Here is a 14,204-nt window from a genome sequence, read left to right as displayed (position 1 = left end):
GATGAAAAATTCAGTATTGCAGAAGGTTATGTATAATTTTAATATAAATATTTCATTTCTGAGTGAAAATTATAGAACAGCTTGTGCCTTAGACTGTAGTCTCAAAATACAACTTTCTTTTATGCATTTATCATATTTCATACTATAATCATACATTATTCCATCAATATGGTATTCACTGTCAGTAATTCACATTCAATCTCTGTAAGTCAATAAACAGCAAGTACTTTATTTTCCAAAGGTTTCAAGTAACAACTAACTAAAAATGTTTTGCATTTTGAAAAAGAAAATAGTAAAAATTATTTCAGGCATCTCAAAAGCAATGTTATAAGAGGATTCATCATTCTGACTCTCTCTAGTCAAAGAAAATCTAATTATTCAACACCATCCAATTAAAAAAAAAAAATTCATTATATGCATATAAGCACAGCTTATATAAGCATAGCTTTTACGTAGTACCTTGTTTTCAAGACATAAAAGATAAAAGATTAGCAAGACATAAAAGGTAAAAAATATTATTTTTTTTCAGTTAAAACCACCTGAACATCAGGGAGTAGCAGATAATTATAAATACTAAATATTACTAAGTAACTAATTAGACTCCTGTCAGCTAATTTATATTTTCAGAATCTTGTTGATAAATGTCTGTTGATTGTGTAGAAACCTGTATCTATGGGAAGTACAGCTGGCATGCAGAGAAGGGAATTAAAGCAAAAAGAATAAACAGATATTTTAAAGGAGAAACTTACAGAATCTGGATTGCTAAAAAGGTACTGCTAATAGCTTTTATAGCTATGTCTGTGAAGCTTGTAATTCTTTTGATGGTACATTGACTCAGTTCTTCTAGGCAGTAATATTAGTAAAATAGAAGTTCTGCTTGTAATTCTTCTGACAAAGGATGTCTTAAAGTTGTTACTACCACAGAAAGAGAGACATTTCAATTTAATAATTTTAGAAACTGTCACATTCCCTTCAAACATCACTGCTCTGCTGATGGCAATTCCTCCTGAAAACCATTTGTACTTAAGATAAAGCTATGGGAAGTACTTCATTTTAAGACCATGGTAGCATTATCTTCATTCTGCATTACAGAAGTACCTCAACAGTATCTGTAATTTACTAATTTATTATAAAAGAAATTCACTCTGTGGTATCTACATTAATGTTTATCATTATAAAGAGCTGTGTACCTTCTGGCTGTGTTTGTGGCCTGTATATTGCCAAAACCCAAACATTTTAAACTAATTTTAAATCTTCTTTCACTTGTGACACAGGTAACTGGCTTCTGGTTTGGAGTGTCATCTCCTTGGCACACACAGCTCATGGCTGCCCCAACAAATGCCTCTGCCACACAGCTTCAAAGACTGCAGACTGCAAGAATAGAGGATTTACTGAAATTCCTGCCCATTTACCTCCTGAAATTCAGATACTACAGTTGCAGAATAACCGTATCTGGAGAATCAACCAAAATGCATTCACTGCAACACCACTGCTCAAAATCTTAGACTTGTCCAATAATTCTCTCTCAAGTGTGGCACCTGGTGCTTTCCAAAAACTACGATATCTGCAGGTTTTAAACCTAACCAGAAATTTGATGCATTATATAGAAAACAAGACTTTCAGTTTCCTCCCTCACCTAAAAGAACTGGACTTGTCATCCAACAGCATTATTCGTTTGCCTGAGACGTTTGGAAACAGCACAGGGAATATAACGTTGCTCTCTGTGAAGCATAACAAACTTCAGAAAATGGAAAGAATTCTGCTGGAGTCACTTCCAAACCTGAAAGTGGTTCTCTTCAAAGATAATCCCTGGCAATGCAATTGTAATATCTTTGGCCTGAAACTGTGGCTGGAGAGTTTTCTATACAGAGGTAAGGAATTTTTCTCATTACATCTAGTGTACATGAGAACATTTACCCAGCATCTAACTGATCTTCACTTCTATGGCTTAAAAATTTACCTCACACCGTAGGTCACTTCCTCAAACAAACACAGTAAACTGTATTCTTATGCATAGGTCAGAATGTAAGTGCTTCTATAAACACAGGTGACAAACTGGAATCAGAGAGGGGCTTCATATTAGTGCCCAGAGAAAGAGCAAGGACACACACACAACCATACAGCAGGTACAGGTGTGTTCTGTAGTGTGTGAATTCATATATACCCACTTCTATATATAAAACAAGTACACTTTTGCACGTACCCTTGTTTTAATTCTACCAATACGTTTTTGCTGGAAACCAACCTGCTGTTTAAAAGCTTTTTACCTGTTGCATGATGGCAAACAACAAGACAGATATCCGCACTGATTAAACTTTAGAGAACTCAGGATTCTTGTTTTTCTATCAATTATCACTTTAATATTTTCAGAATAACTAGTATCACTTCCTAATTTGTTGTTAACCAGAGGAGGTACTCAATTCATTGGCAATTTCCTGACAGAAATGTCTAATGGCATCACATATGCAAAAGTGAAATTTATAATTAGTAGTCTCAGTATTTTGGTCACAGCTGGTTTTAAATATATTCATGAGTTATGCTGTGAGAAAGATAACATGATTTAATTCTAAAGGAATTAAGTATAAAAAGAAATTAATTTATTTCTCCCAGGAGGTATATTCAGACTGAGAATTCGAAACAGCAGGGCAATTTTCTTTTTTCTAAATCAGGCTTTGATGCTTGCATGTGACCAAACTACTGATTACCTGTCTGTGTACCAAAGTGGTGTGGAGCCTGTTGCAGCAGAGGAGATGTGGAGATGATCCGTGTGGCCTACGACTGATGGACTGCCTTTTGCAGGGATCAGAACTTTGCAGGCCAGCTGGAAAACCATACTGGCCATGCAGGGACACAATTAGTCCTGGAGTAATCTTTGGGTGAGGCAAATTCACTACTATAAGCCACCTTTCAGAAAAGACAAAAGGTTAACAATAAAATCTTAATAACTTTAACAGGTAAAATATCATTTTACCACAGGTTTTCTATTATGCTGGAAATTCAGCAGGGGTTGACTTCTCTGTGCAGAAGAATGTAATGATCCAAGATAAACATATCAGATTGTCTTATTTACTCTGCCAGCAGCATAAATAATGTCATTTATTTCAAAAAACAATGTTGTTCAGTGATGCCCTTCCATCTTACTGAACATTGTACAGATTAATTAAATGAAGTGACATGGAACTTACAAATTCATTTTAGCAACAAGCTTTAAAGAAAGCCCAAGTACTATGTTCTGTTCTGTGTTTGTATTTCCCTAAAATTACTCGCCTGAATCACATGAAGAAAAATTAGTTAAATTGCACATTGATGTTTCCCACTACTCATATGACACACATATGATGAAACTTTTGAGTGGCTGCAGGTATTTCTTGCATGTCGTAACAAAGCAATATAAGTCCAAAATATTTGAGTATTGTTAGCTGAATCCATCTCAGACAACTGACATTTCATGCATACTCACAGAAAATTGCAGAGAATGCTTCAGTTCAGGAGGAACACCAGGGTTCTATTCCAAGCACACACATTTAGTTACTTAAAACCATGAAACAATAAGAGTTGAAGGATTTGGAGGTTTTATCTATATCCATATTCAAAACAACACATTGAAGATGTCTGGAACCATGCTTCGGGTTTCACTGTTAAAGGCCAAGAGACCTGCTATGCTCAAATCTGTCTTGGAATGTCAACATTATTTGTGGAGTAGTCTCCAGATTTCAGCTTGGCTCTGTCTGTATCCACTACTCCCTCAAAGTCTTTTCAGGATGAAAATTTCTGTGCCTGGATTTAGCTGAAAGGTGAATTATTTTGGATAGAGAAGAGAAAGAAAATTCAGTTGATTTGATTAGTTAATATTTTAAAATATGTAAACATTGATTTTGGCCTTGTGGACTCCTTGACACACCACACCCCTAAAGCCCTGTGCTCTGACTAGTCAGGTACCTGAAAGGCTATGTTTGGTGTATTTTCCCCTACACACTGAGGAACAACCATGTGATTTACCAGGCCTGTGGATTCCTGCTTCTCTTCCCATTGTACTAAAAACCTCCTTTGGGAAGCTGGCTCTAAGCAATCTTGAAATCCAGCAGAGTAATAGATTGATTAATCTCAACTCCTTTATACCTCTGTATATTTTCTTCCTGCAAGCCTTGCTTCAAAAGACCACTCATGGATACGTACAATTTACTGAGCTTTCTCTTTGCCCTGCTACAATTAACGTATGATGTCAGAACAATGATGATTTCATGGGATATTTCAATCAAGTGCAAAATGTTTTCTAAATACATGGTTTCCATTTCTCTCTATAAAAGTTAGCAGTGGTAGGAATTTGAACAAACTGAATTTGCTGTCAACAATACCTCTTTGTTTATCTATGACAGTTCTTCTTTTTCTACCACCACTGTTTTTCACTCTCACACCTGTAAAAACATAGATAACCTAATTCCTGATGAACTGCTTCTTGAAAATGCTCTTATGTGAGTTTTGAAGTGTAATAATCTCACCACTCACCTAAATGAACAAAAGCATTTAAAATATAGTTACAAATCTTTAAAAGTATGAAGTTGAAACTGATGATAAATTTACTTCAGGCTAATGTTAATTTTACATTAAAGTAATTCTGAAACTGTCAAATATTGAGACAATTTCTTTTCTTCCAGGAGGAATAAGCGATGGCATTATCTGCTCAGCGCCAGGGATTCGGAAGGGGAAGGACCTCCTCAAAGTTCCCTACGAGCTCTTTGGGGCCTGTCCTCTGAGGACAGCTCACGTGCCCCTGGCCAGCAGCCACCACCACGGCTTCGAGCACCGGAGCTCACTGAAGCACAGCCACCACGCTGAGTTTGGGGACAGTGGCCGTGCCAGCTGCGAGCCCAAGCCCAAGCCAAGGCCCATCAGCTTGCGCCACGCCATCGCCACCGTGGTCATCACCGGGGTCGTGTGTGGAATCGTGTGTCTGATGATGCTGGCAGCTGCTGTTTATGGCTGTGCTTATGCTGCAATTACGGCCAAATGCCACAAAGAACATTTGGCCCCGGTCAGGCAGCCTGGGATTCCCGAGGAAAAAGAGCCTTTTGAGACTTCCTTGGCTTGAGTTGCTTCTGTCTTTGGCTTCTTGAAAATAAAGCCCTCACCGCAGTTGAAAAGCCTGGAATCTAAATAGCATTGTTTTAATAGAACTTACTGGGGTTCTTCTGTCTCTCTTTTTTTTTTTTTTTCCTTTTTCATACTTTTAAAAATGTAAATATATATATATTGCTTGGAATATCTACTAAGACTTTATATAGAACATAAGTTTATTTATATTTTATGCATGTGTATTCCAAAACCACTATCTAGGGCTGAGCGTTTGAGATCACGAAATCATGATGTAGCCACTTTAAAGTGTTTTACCAGCCTTTACTAATTCTTGATGCAGTATTAGACCAAGATATGACCTATGGTGCACCTACAGTCAGTGGCTGACAGGAGTGATGTTCTGCAAAGAAAAATAGAAAAGAGTCATCTAAATTAGTTTATCTAAATTTGTACTCTCTTAAATTAGAGAGTACAAATTACTATCTAAGATGTACACAATTCACAAGCAATTTTCAGACCAGCCAGTCTATGCACTGCTCCTGATAACATAAATGTGTTAAAAGCATTTCCAAAAATGTATTTTCAATCTTCCAATGTATCCTAGGAAGTGGCAATTAAACATTCCATTCATTTCCTAATTTAGAAAGTAGGAAGCACCTTGTTAACTACTGTATATAATTTTTTAATTACTTAGTAGGGAAGAAAGAAGAGAGCTGAGAAAATGCTGAAGGAAGAAATGCTACACTGCTTTGGATAGAGGCCCTGAAAGGATTACACAGAGCATATCTGAAGACACTACCTGATATCCTTCTGGCTACAGGTTTGCTACACACTTTTCTGTAGCCACTTATTCCCAAATCCTCACACAAAGTGCCCCATTTTGCAAATGCCATGACTGCAGATGCAGCTCCCATCACAGTGCTGCCCTTCAGTAGGAGGATAATGTAGTTGCATGTTTACACATCCTCCCTCACAGAGGGAACATTCAGCTGGATTCACTCAAGGGTCCATCCTTACTCTCTGCAGAGCTGTTTTGCCGTCAGAGGAAATCAGGGCCAGAACCATTTGAATATCATAAGTTTAGAATTCAAAGAATATTTTGAGTGTGCAGAGGTAGGTCTTTTAATGGTTCCTAGAAATTATTTTAAGGCAACCAACAGAGATCAAGAACTCCATTCACCTTTCCCAAGACTAGATAAAATAAATTTTTGGCTATTTTGAACAGATGTCTCATGTGTCCCCTAACTCTCTCCAGTGACGGGGATAAAGACCTGTCCAGGTAGCCAATGCAGAAATCACCAATTTTTATAGTCTTGAGGAAAAAGTCCATGGAACAATCTGCAGTAAGGGAAAGGGGAAGCTGTGTTGTGGCATTTGGAGACCTGCACTCTCCTTCCAACAGATGGATTCCGAGATCAAGCTCTGTAGCTGTTCCAATAACAGCCTCAACTGAGTAATGGGCTCTATGGCAGGAGTCACCTAACCCCTGCTCTTATCTACTTAGTAATAATTGCAACCCAAATATTAAAGCTCATTCCTGCATCTGCAGTTGCTTTCATGTCCAGAGAAAATTAAGCATCTCAGTCTTAATCTAAATCTAGCAGACATTGAAAACAATCAATTACTGTCTGTTCTTTTTTTTTCTTTTTTTTTTTTTTTCAACTGCTAAGTACTTCATATCATTATTAGGCTCTGTTCATTCTTCTCTGTCCTGAACTAAATAAACCAAGCTGTTTCAAATTCTTCCTGCAAGACCACATTCTCCAAACTTTTTTTCCTTCTGCATTCCCTGGAACATTTTCAGTTCTTTACATTTTGTTTAAAATGCTGTACCCTAGACTAGGCACATTGCTTCAGCTGAGACATCATCAGCACAACATTTTTAGAATATTTATATTTTTTACAATATCCTAATATGTAGAATATTTGTATTCAGGCTCTTTGATCTCTTGATGTTTACTTTTTTTTCCTTGTAAATATTTGGTGAAGCTTAATGAATAATCTAATCTACTTTCAGAACTAAGTCATTTAAATATGTCAATCTACATTTTTTACTCTTTTATCCACTTACTGCCATAATATTTTGCAAAGCAAAACACAGTTTTTCAGATACAGAAGACTGAAGTAAAACAGGATTGGATCTTGTTGCCCATGGGCCCAAAAATGAGTTTGGGGCCATGCCAAATCACTGTCTTTCCACAGTGACAACCTAAACTGAGCGCAGTTGTACTCAAAGTGTAGATTGTGAGAGGGAAGTTAATAAACCTTCAGCCTCGAGAGAGATTTCACCCACAGTGTTTCTAACAGGCTCAGACACAGCAGCGCAGCTCCCATCACAAGTCACCTCACACTTCTGATATTTTCAAGCAAAAGAAAAACAAGAATTGACTTGATATTTCCTAGTCAGGAATAACCCAGAACATCTTCCTAGTCCTTAAAAAAACAGTCGTAGCACCAAAAACCTTCCAGGCTTTCCTCATTGTATCATTATTCATATATAAATTTAAAAAAAAAATAAAAGAAGAAGAAGGAAAAAAGAAAAAGGTGAGGAAGAGCCAATGAAGGGCACAACAACATTTAAAGAAACTCATTCTGAGTCACATTGAAGATGCTTTAGGGATTTTCATGCACACACAAGGCTGTAAATTGATATAGAGTTCTGCCAGAAAGCAAAGTATTAAATATTTCCATTAGTTCCCTCTGCTGTGGGAACAGAGCAAGCCAATCCATACAAAATCTAATTCTATACTTTCTAACTTGCTGTTTGCCAAAGGAAAAAAAAAAAACCACCCCAAAAATCCCAGGGAAATTTTTCATTTAAGGTTTATAAGACTGTGTATCACGGTTACCATGGTAAAATTGTTTGCAATTAACAAATTCCAGTCATTTCTGATGATAAGGTAATAGCAGAAAAGGAACAGAGAAAAGTATTGATTCAATTACTTAATAAAGGTAAAATATTTATTTTTCAGCAGAGGAAACAGAATTCTCAATTACTGAAAAACAGAGATAAAAGCCACAATTTGTTTTCTATAAAAATTATTGACAACAAGTGGAAGACTGAATATAGGGAATCCCCACAGTACTGCCCTTAATTTATAAAGCTTAGCAATGGACATCTGCCACTGAAATTATTTGTCTGCACAGATTTATTTTTCAGATAAATGTTCCTGAGAAAGCTTTGTTGTCCTTCCATCAATCTCATGAGAGTATTAAAGTAAGCACAGTATTTTTTTTCTAATCTCTGTGAAAAACACTCTTCCCCCTCAAAGTCAACAAAATATGAGGACGCACTAGTCTGCAAGGCATTTGTAAAGACAGGGAAAGCATATATATTGCTGCATTCCTGTCTTTCATATATAGGCTTGCTATATTGTTTTGTTCCAGAAAAACTTTCTAAAATTTCATTTTAGGACAAAAATTGAATACTACAGTACACCCATGTTCTTTACAGAAAATGACCAATAGCATTTATATTGAGAGACATGAAGTTTAAACTGAAACATAATTGCTTGCCATATTTGTCTTTCCATTCAGAGCTTGCAAAAAGTCAAAAGTCAGCTTCATTATTCTCTAGTAATACAATGTCCTAACAAAATATGGATCCCTCTTCTTGAATATCAAAGTAGCACAATTAGTGACACTACACATAGCTTTTCTATCATTAGCAATTAACAGGAAAATAATGACCATTACAACAATCTACCTTTGCTGTCCAGGAGACAAGGACACACAGGCTTTAGTCAAGCATCCAGAAAGGATGCCTACTTTTACAACCTGGATCTTTTAATTTGGCCAAAAGTGGCACAGTAACAACAATCTTCAGAGTCTTGGTATGTCCTGAGTTTATATTACCTGAAATGTGGCTGAATGTTCCCCAGATCAGGGGGGAAACAGGCAGCAACACCAGTCACAATAAAGCACAACAGGGGAGAAAGTGTAGGAATTAGAAGGCCATAATAAAGAAACCAACAACTACAAACTTCATATCTCTCTCCAGTGGAAGCTGTGGTTGCTCTCTCGTACTGATTGAAGAGGGATCCCTCAATGTTTTAGGGCTATGTACTCTATGTGCTCAACTGTTTTGCAAAGGCTGTCATCCTCATTTCAAGATACAACACATGAGAAAACACTGTTAATATTTGGAAATGTAGTCTACTGGAGGGAAAATAAATTAGTCAATCCTCAGTACTTAAAATGATAGCAATTTAATCATGTATATGATTGCAGCTTCATCCTTGCACAACATTATTTGAAGCTATCCAAAGGACCCAACAGCTCATCTGCTGCCTTGTTCTGCAATCGGGGATTTGTTTTGCTGGCAGCAGAATTATTTAGCAAAATGCCCCTGGAATCTGGTTGGTATTAGATCACAAGGATCTTCCTCCTCCACAAATTACATAGTATTAAACCCGACCAACCAACCAACAAATCCCCACAGCAAGGCAGAAGTGCAGAAGCAAAGAGCAGATGCTCTGTGCCATTTACTACACATATTGATACTAAACATGTTGGGATACTCTTGTAATACATCTGTCAAAGTCCTGGATTCTCTAAGAACAAGTGGTGAGGACAGCCAAGAATTAGATAAATAGAGGTTAAATTATCAACACTAGCAGAAAACTACCTCAAAAAAACCAAAACCACTATTCAACTGTTCCACACGCTGATTCTGTATGGTGAAATGAACTGAGAGCAAATGGAAATGAATGTAAATGTCTGCATTGTGAATATGTCACTAATTTCAGCTTCCCTGTTCAGCCAAAAGAAAGGGACAGGACTTACACCATATGCTCCAAAGCATTCTGGGGAGGAGTTTACCTCTCTCCACACCTTCCCTGCAAACCATCTTTCCCAAGCAATGGCTCCATGTGAGCTGCTTACTGTTAGACTCTTCAAATACACATCTCAGTTTTTCTAAAGATGAAAACATTAGTCTGTATACCAATATTAGATTTATGAACACAAAAACAATATTCAAAGTAAACAAGAAACTCTGGAAAAACATAAAGCTGTCATTTTCTACCAAAGCATGAAAAACATTTTGAGGGATTTGCTAAATGCTACTGTTGAATATAATATTCTGTGGCTTATAATGGGGAGTAAAGATTAGGTAAATCACTCTCTTGCCTGACAAGGAAAACATCTGTTTTAGAATCCCTCAAAAATTTGGTTGGTGTGTCATCATGAGGACATATTCATTTTCCTTTAGGCCTTCATATTAAATTGCAATTTTACAGATGGCATCATAAATTTTAAGGACAGTATATGGCATTGACATTTGCCTGAATGTTCTTAACAAAAATAATAATATGAAAGCAATACCTGTGAGAAAAAATGGGAAAAAAAAAAGTCCAAGAAGTATAGAGCAGATGTATTTGCTCTATGCATGACTGTAACATCAGCAGATTTCAGTATTTGTAAAACTTTTACAGTATGTGCCACTTCTAGAAATACCAATAGTTCAAATTACTTTTGATTAAGTAATTGAGAGTCTCTTTGTTAAAAAAGAGATGTGCATGCAAACCCCATTTAAATTCATCTAAAGAAAACCCTGGATGAAATGTTGAGGTCACATTTATACAAATATTAACACACCAAAAAAAAGGGAAAATGGGTGAAAACCATAATTTTTGTGTCATAAAGGTACATATTTTCAGCTACAAGGTGCACATTTCCCTCCATGAAATTTTAAAAGCATCTTCCTTAGAGCCTAGCTCAGCAGAAGTCTCACTTACTTGAAAACTGATATATTCACAAATTTTCCTTTTAAATTGTTGTTCTGTAGAGTTTGATCTAAACAGGAAGAATGAAAACCTGAAGTGTGACCAACCTCAATATGACTGATTTGTATTTCAAAAGTGATATGAGATTTTGGATCTTTCCTAATTTCAAGGCACAGTTTGAATATCAAACAGCAGGATCATCAGGGCCACTTTCCTCTGGCCAGAATAGAGGCATTCAAAATTGTGTGCCATTTTTAACAAATCAGTGATTGAGCCCTTACTATTCCTTAGCTTAGCTTATGGATACAAAACTAGAAGGAGATGCTAAACCTTAAAGCTGTGTCATTCAAATTATCTGAGGCCTTTTAGCATCCTGGCTAGCAATATTTAACATGAAATAAGTGAGAGTATTGTTATACTAAAGTTGGGTTCTAAAGTTATATAAAAGGGAGAACAAAGAAAATGATGGATGAGGTAACTTGTAAAAAATATCTCTTTAACCAGGGTTTGGAGAAAAAATCCTTGAATTTGTAGATGGGCTGGTTATAAAAATAAAGGATCAAGTTTGAAAAGTTAAATACTGGACAAGTTAAATACTGGATCATGGCACTACTTGGAAAAATTTCTTTGGGAGAACAAAACATAGTGTTCTTGTTTGCATAATGAGTATTTTTGGTAAGAACATTTAAAATCCCACTGTCAGTGAACAGAAGAGGACTGCCTTTGCTTCAGTTTCAGTAACACCTCCTACACCCGGATATAAAAGATTGCTTATTATATTTTAAATATATTTCAGTTTATATTTAGCTATATATATGTTTAACTATATGTATAGTTAAATATATATATATATATAAATTAGTGCAGCTTAAGCAGAAAGACTGAGTCAGGGTAGATTCACAGAGCTATGGCAACACTTGAATGCACATGCCAGACAATCATCCTTCTTTGATAGAAAATGACTGTAAACATGCCTTCATCTTCACAGAACAGGAGTACTTTCGTTTCTCAATAATTTAGCTACAGTGAGCTTCTCTTACTCTACTGTTCCAGTTATGCTGACATAAAGCATTGAGGACATGCTTGTTTTCAGAAACTACAGGTCTGATGTACTGGTAAAGATTTTTATCTTTTTAAAACAAACAAATTAAGCTATTACTTGATTTGATTTGACAGGCCACAGAAGAGCATGTGCAAGGAGGGCTCATTTAGTGTTTTCTATTTTCTAATTTCAGCTTTGATAAATAGGAAGTCCAACACAAAACTGACCATATTAAAAAAAAAATGGCAGAGAATACTTCTTAGATATTCCTTCCTTGTACTTAAGTACCACAGAAACAAAACTTTTTTGCAATTCTACATTTTCAACAATTGGTGGAAACAGTAAAAAACCCCACCTGATTTTTATATCTATTTACATCTAATATAACACACCCAGAGAGGACATGGCCTCTCCACTTGGGAAGCATTTAAGATCTGACTGGACACAGTTCTGGGTAGTCAGCTCTAGTGCAGATTCTCTCAAGATCTACTCCAGTAGGATTGGACTAGATGATCTTAAGAGATCAATTCCAGCCTCTACAATTCATGTACTTGACTAGTCTGCACAAAAAAAGAGGCAAAGAAGGATTAAGGAAAATTGTACATAATTTCAGCTTTTTTAAGCAGCCTTGTATTGAAAAAAAATGGACCATTTCTCCTCATCTCCTTCAAATTCTAAATTTCCAATGACTGTGAGACTAAAGACTTTGCCTGTGTATGATTTAATCCTTCATTCCTCCAACTCAGTGTCCAGAGCTTTTTACTAACCCCTGCTATGGACTTTTCCAATGAGGCCTGAAACCCAGGTTCTGCTTGTTCAACGAAGAAAACTTAAGAAGACAGGGCAATTTTCATCAGACATTTTCTTCAGCATTCTTTACTATTTTTTTTCCCTAAGAAGATTATGTCGGTTCTGTTATCTTTAATTAAGCATACCAAGGGGCTAATTTTCATGTTTTCTGTGAACTGCAATGGTCTCTTTCAACAAGAGGAGTTTTTAAGGTCCTATATTGTACTGCAGCTTTTGAACTAAAATGCCCCTACACGGAATTGCCTTTATGAGTGTTCACATATTTTGTCAACACTCTCAAAATCTCAAGAGAGAGCAAGTTTTCAGTTTTTAGACCCTGCTTTGCTCCATGATGGCTCTTGTTTTAGAGCAAGTTTTCAGTTTTTAGACCCTGCTTTGCACCATGATGGCTTGTTTGCTTGCTTCCATCCCCATATCTTGTTCAGAACTGTCTAGGTGAGCGGTACCTTTAATAATTTTTTTGACAAAATCATACTGATGAAACCATCATCTCTTGCCAAAAAATGGAAATAAACATGTACATAGCACATAGAAATCCTATCCTGCCCTTATCCAGATGCCCATATGTTTGCTACTTGAAAATCGACATCCAAATAAAGGACCTGAAATAATTTAACTCAAAGAATACAAGACTGGAACGCTGAATTCTACCAACATTTAGCAGAAATGTACTGCCCTTCACATGAGCATTGTAAGAGACTGTTCCATCTTAACTTTCCTCAATTTTAATAGCTAGATCACTATCTAAATTTGGATATCCTATATTAGCTTCATCTTTGTCACCCAGAGGAATACTCATATTCCAGGAACCTCACTAAATTTCAAGACTGGGGTGGGGGATCATTCTCCTATTTTTAGATCTTGTTGAGAAGAAAAAAACTCCATCTTTTACTCCACTTTGTAACAGGGGCAGTTTGAAGATGCTCATCATTTCAATGTAAACTTGATTTAGAAGACACAGTCACAGAAAACACGCAGCTAAGGTAATTTTGAACATAAATGTGTTCAAATCTAAAGAAAGCCCTGCCTGCAGTACTGTGGGAAATGAAGCTGCAGGGAGCTCTCTCACAGAGAGCCCACAGGTGCTGACAGAATATATAAAGGACATTGTGCTTGAGTAGATAGAAATGGATACATATTTCGATTTGCAGCCTTGGTGAACGCAGTTTTGTAGTTTTGAAATAAATAGGCCTTATAAGAGTAGAAGTGTAGTAAAAATATACTTTATACAAGAAATAATAGTGATAAATAAAAGAGTAAAGAGTTTTGAGTTTAATACTGGGTTTTATAGTAAAGTTTCCTAGAAAGTTAAGATGTATTAGTATAAGCTTGTGCAATAGGCTATAATAGCAATGTGTTTACTGGATAAGAAAGCACACACTGCGGCAAAATTATTCAGTGGTGATTGGTACAAATGTGTAGCAAGCTTTGTGGCATTTGCTTATTGGCTCAAAAAGTTATAAAAAGCCTTGTAGACACATAGTGAGGCAGGCTGCCGCTTCTCCAGCAAGCTGTTGCTGCCTCCCTGAATTGCTGCTAACCCGCACTCTGTA

General features: G+C 36.4%; 2 protein-coding genes across 7 annotated transcripts in view; one reads left to right on the top strand and one right to left on the bottom strand.

The window, feature by feature from the left end:
- The window catches only part of LRTM1 (leucine rich repeats and transmembrane domains 1), an 8,655-nt gene extending 608 nt beyond the window's left edge, over positions 1 to 8,047 (top strand). Inside the window, exons 2-3 of the mRNA XM_017732421.1 lie at positions 1,275 to 1,871; positions 4,656 to 8,047. Coding sequence (XP_017587910.1) covers positions 1,275 to 1,871; positions 4,656 to 5,089 — 1,031 coding nt within the window. The 3' untranslated portion in view covers positions 5,090 to 8,047. The remainder of the gene's footprint in view (positions 1 to 1,274; positions 1,872 to 4,655) is intronic.
- Positions 1 to 14,204, bottom strand: part of CACNA2D3 (calcium voltage-gated channel auxiliary subunit alpha2delta 3) — a 398,259-nt gene that overhangs the window by 65,868 nt on the left and 318,187 nt on the right. The window lies entirely within an intron of this gene.

The sequence above is a fragment of the Corvus brachyrhynchos genome, unplaced genomic scaffold, assembly GCF_000691975.1.
Source record: "Corvus brachyrhynchos isolate BGI_N302 unplaced genomic scaffold, ASM69197v1 scaffold4, whole genome shotgun sequence".
NCBI lineage: Eukaryota > Metazoa > Chordata > Aves > Passeriformes > Corvidae > Corvus > Corvus brachyrhynchos.
This window is presented reverse-complemented; position numbering and strand designations above follow the sequence as displayed.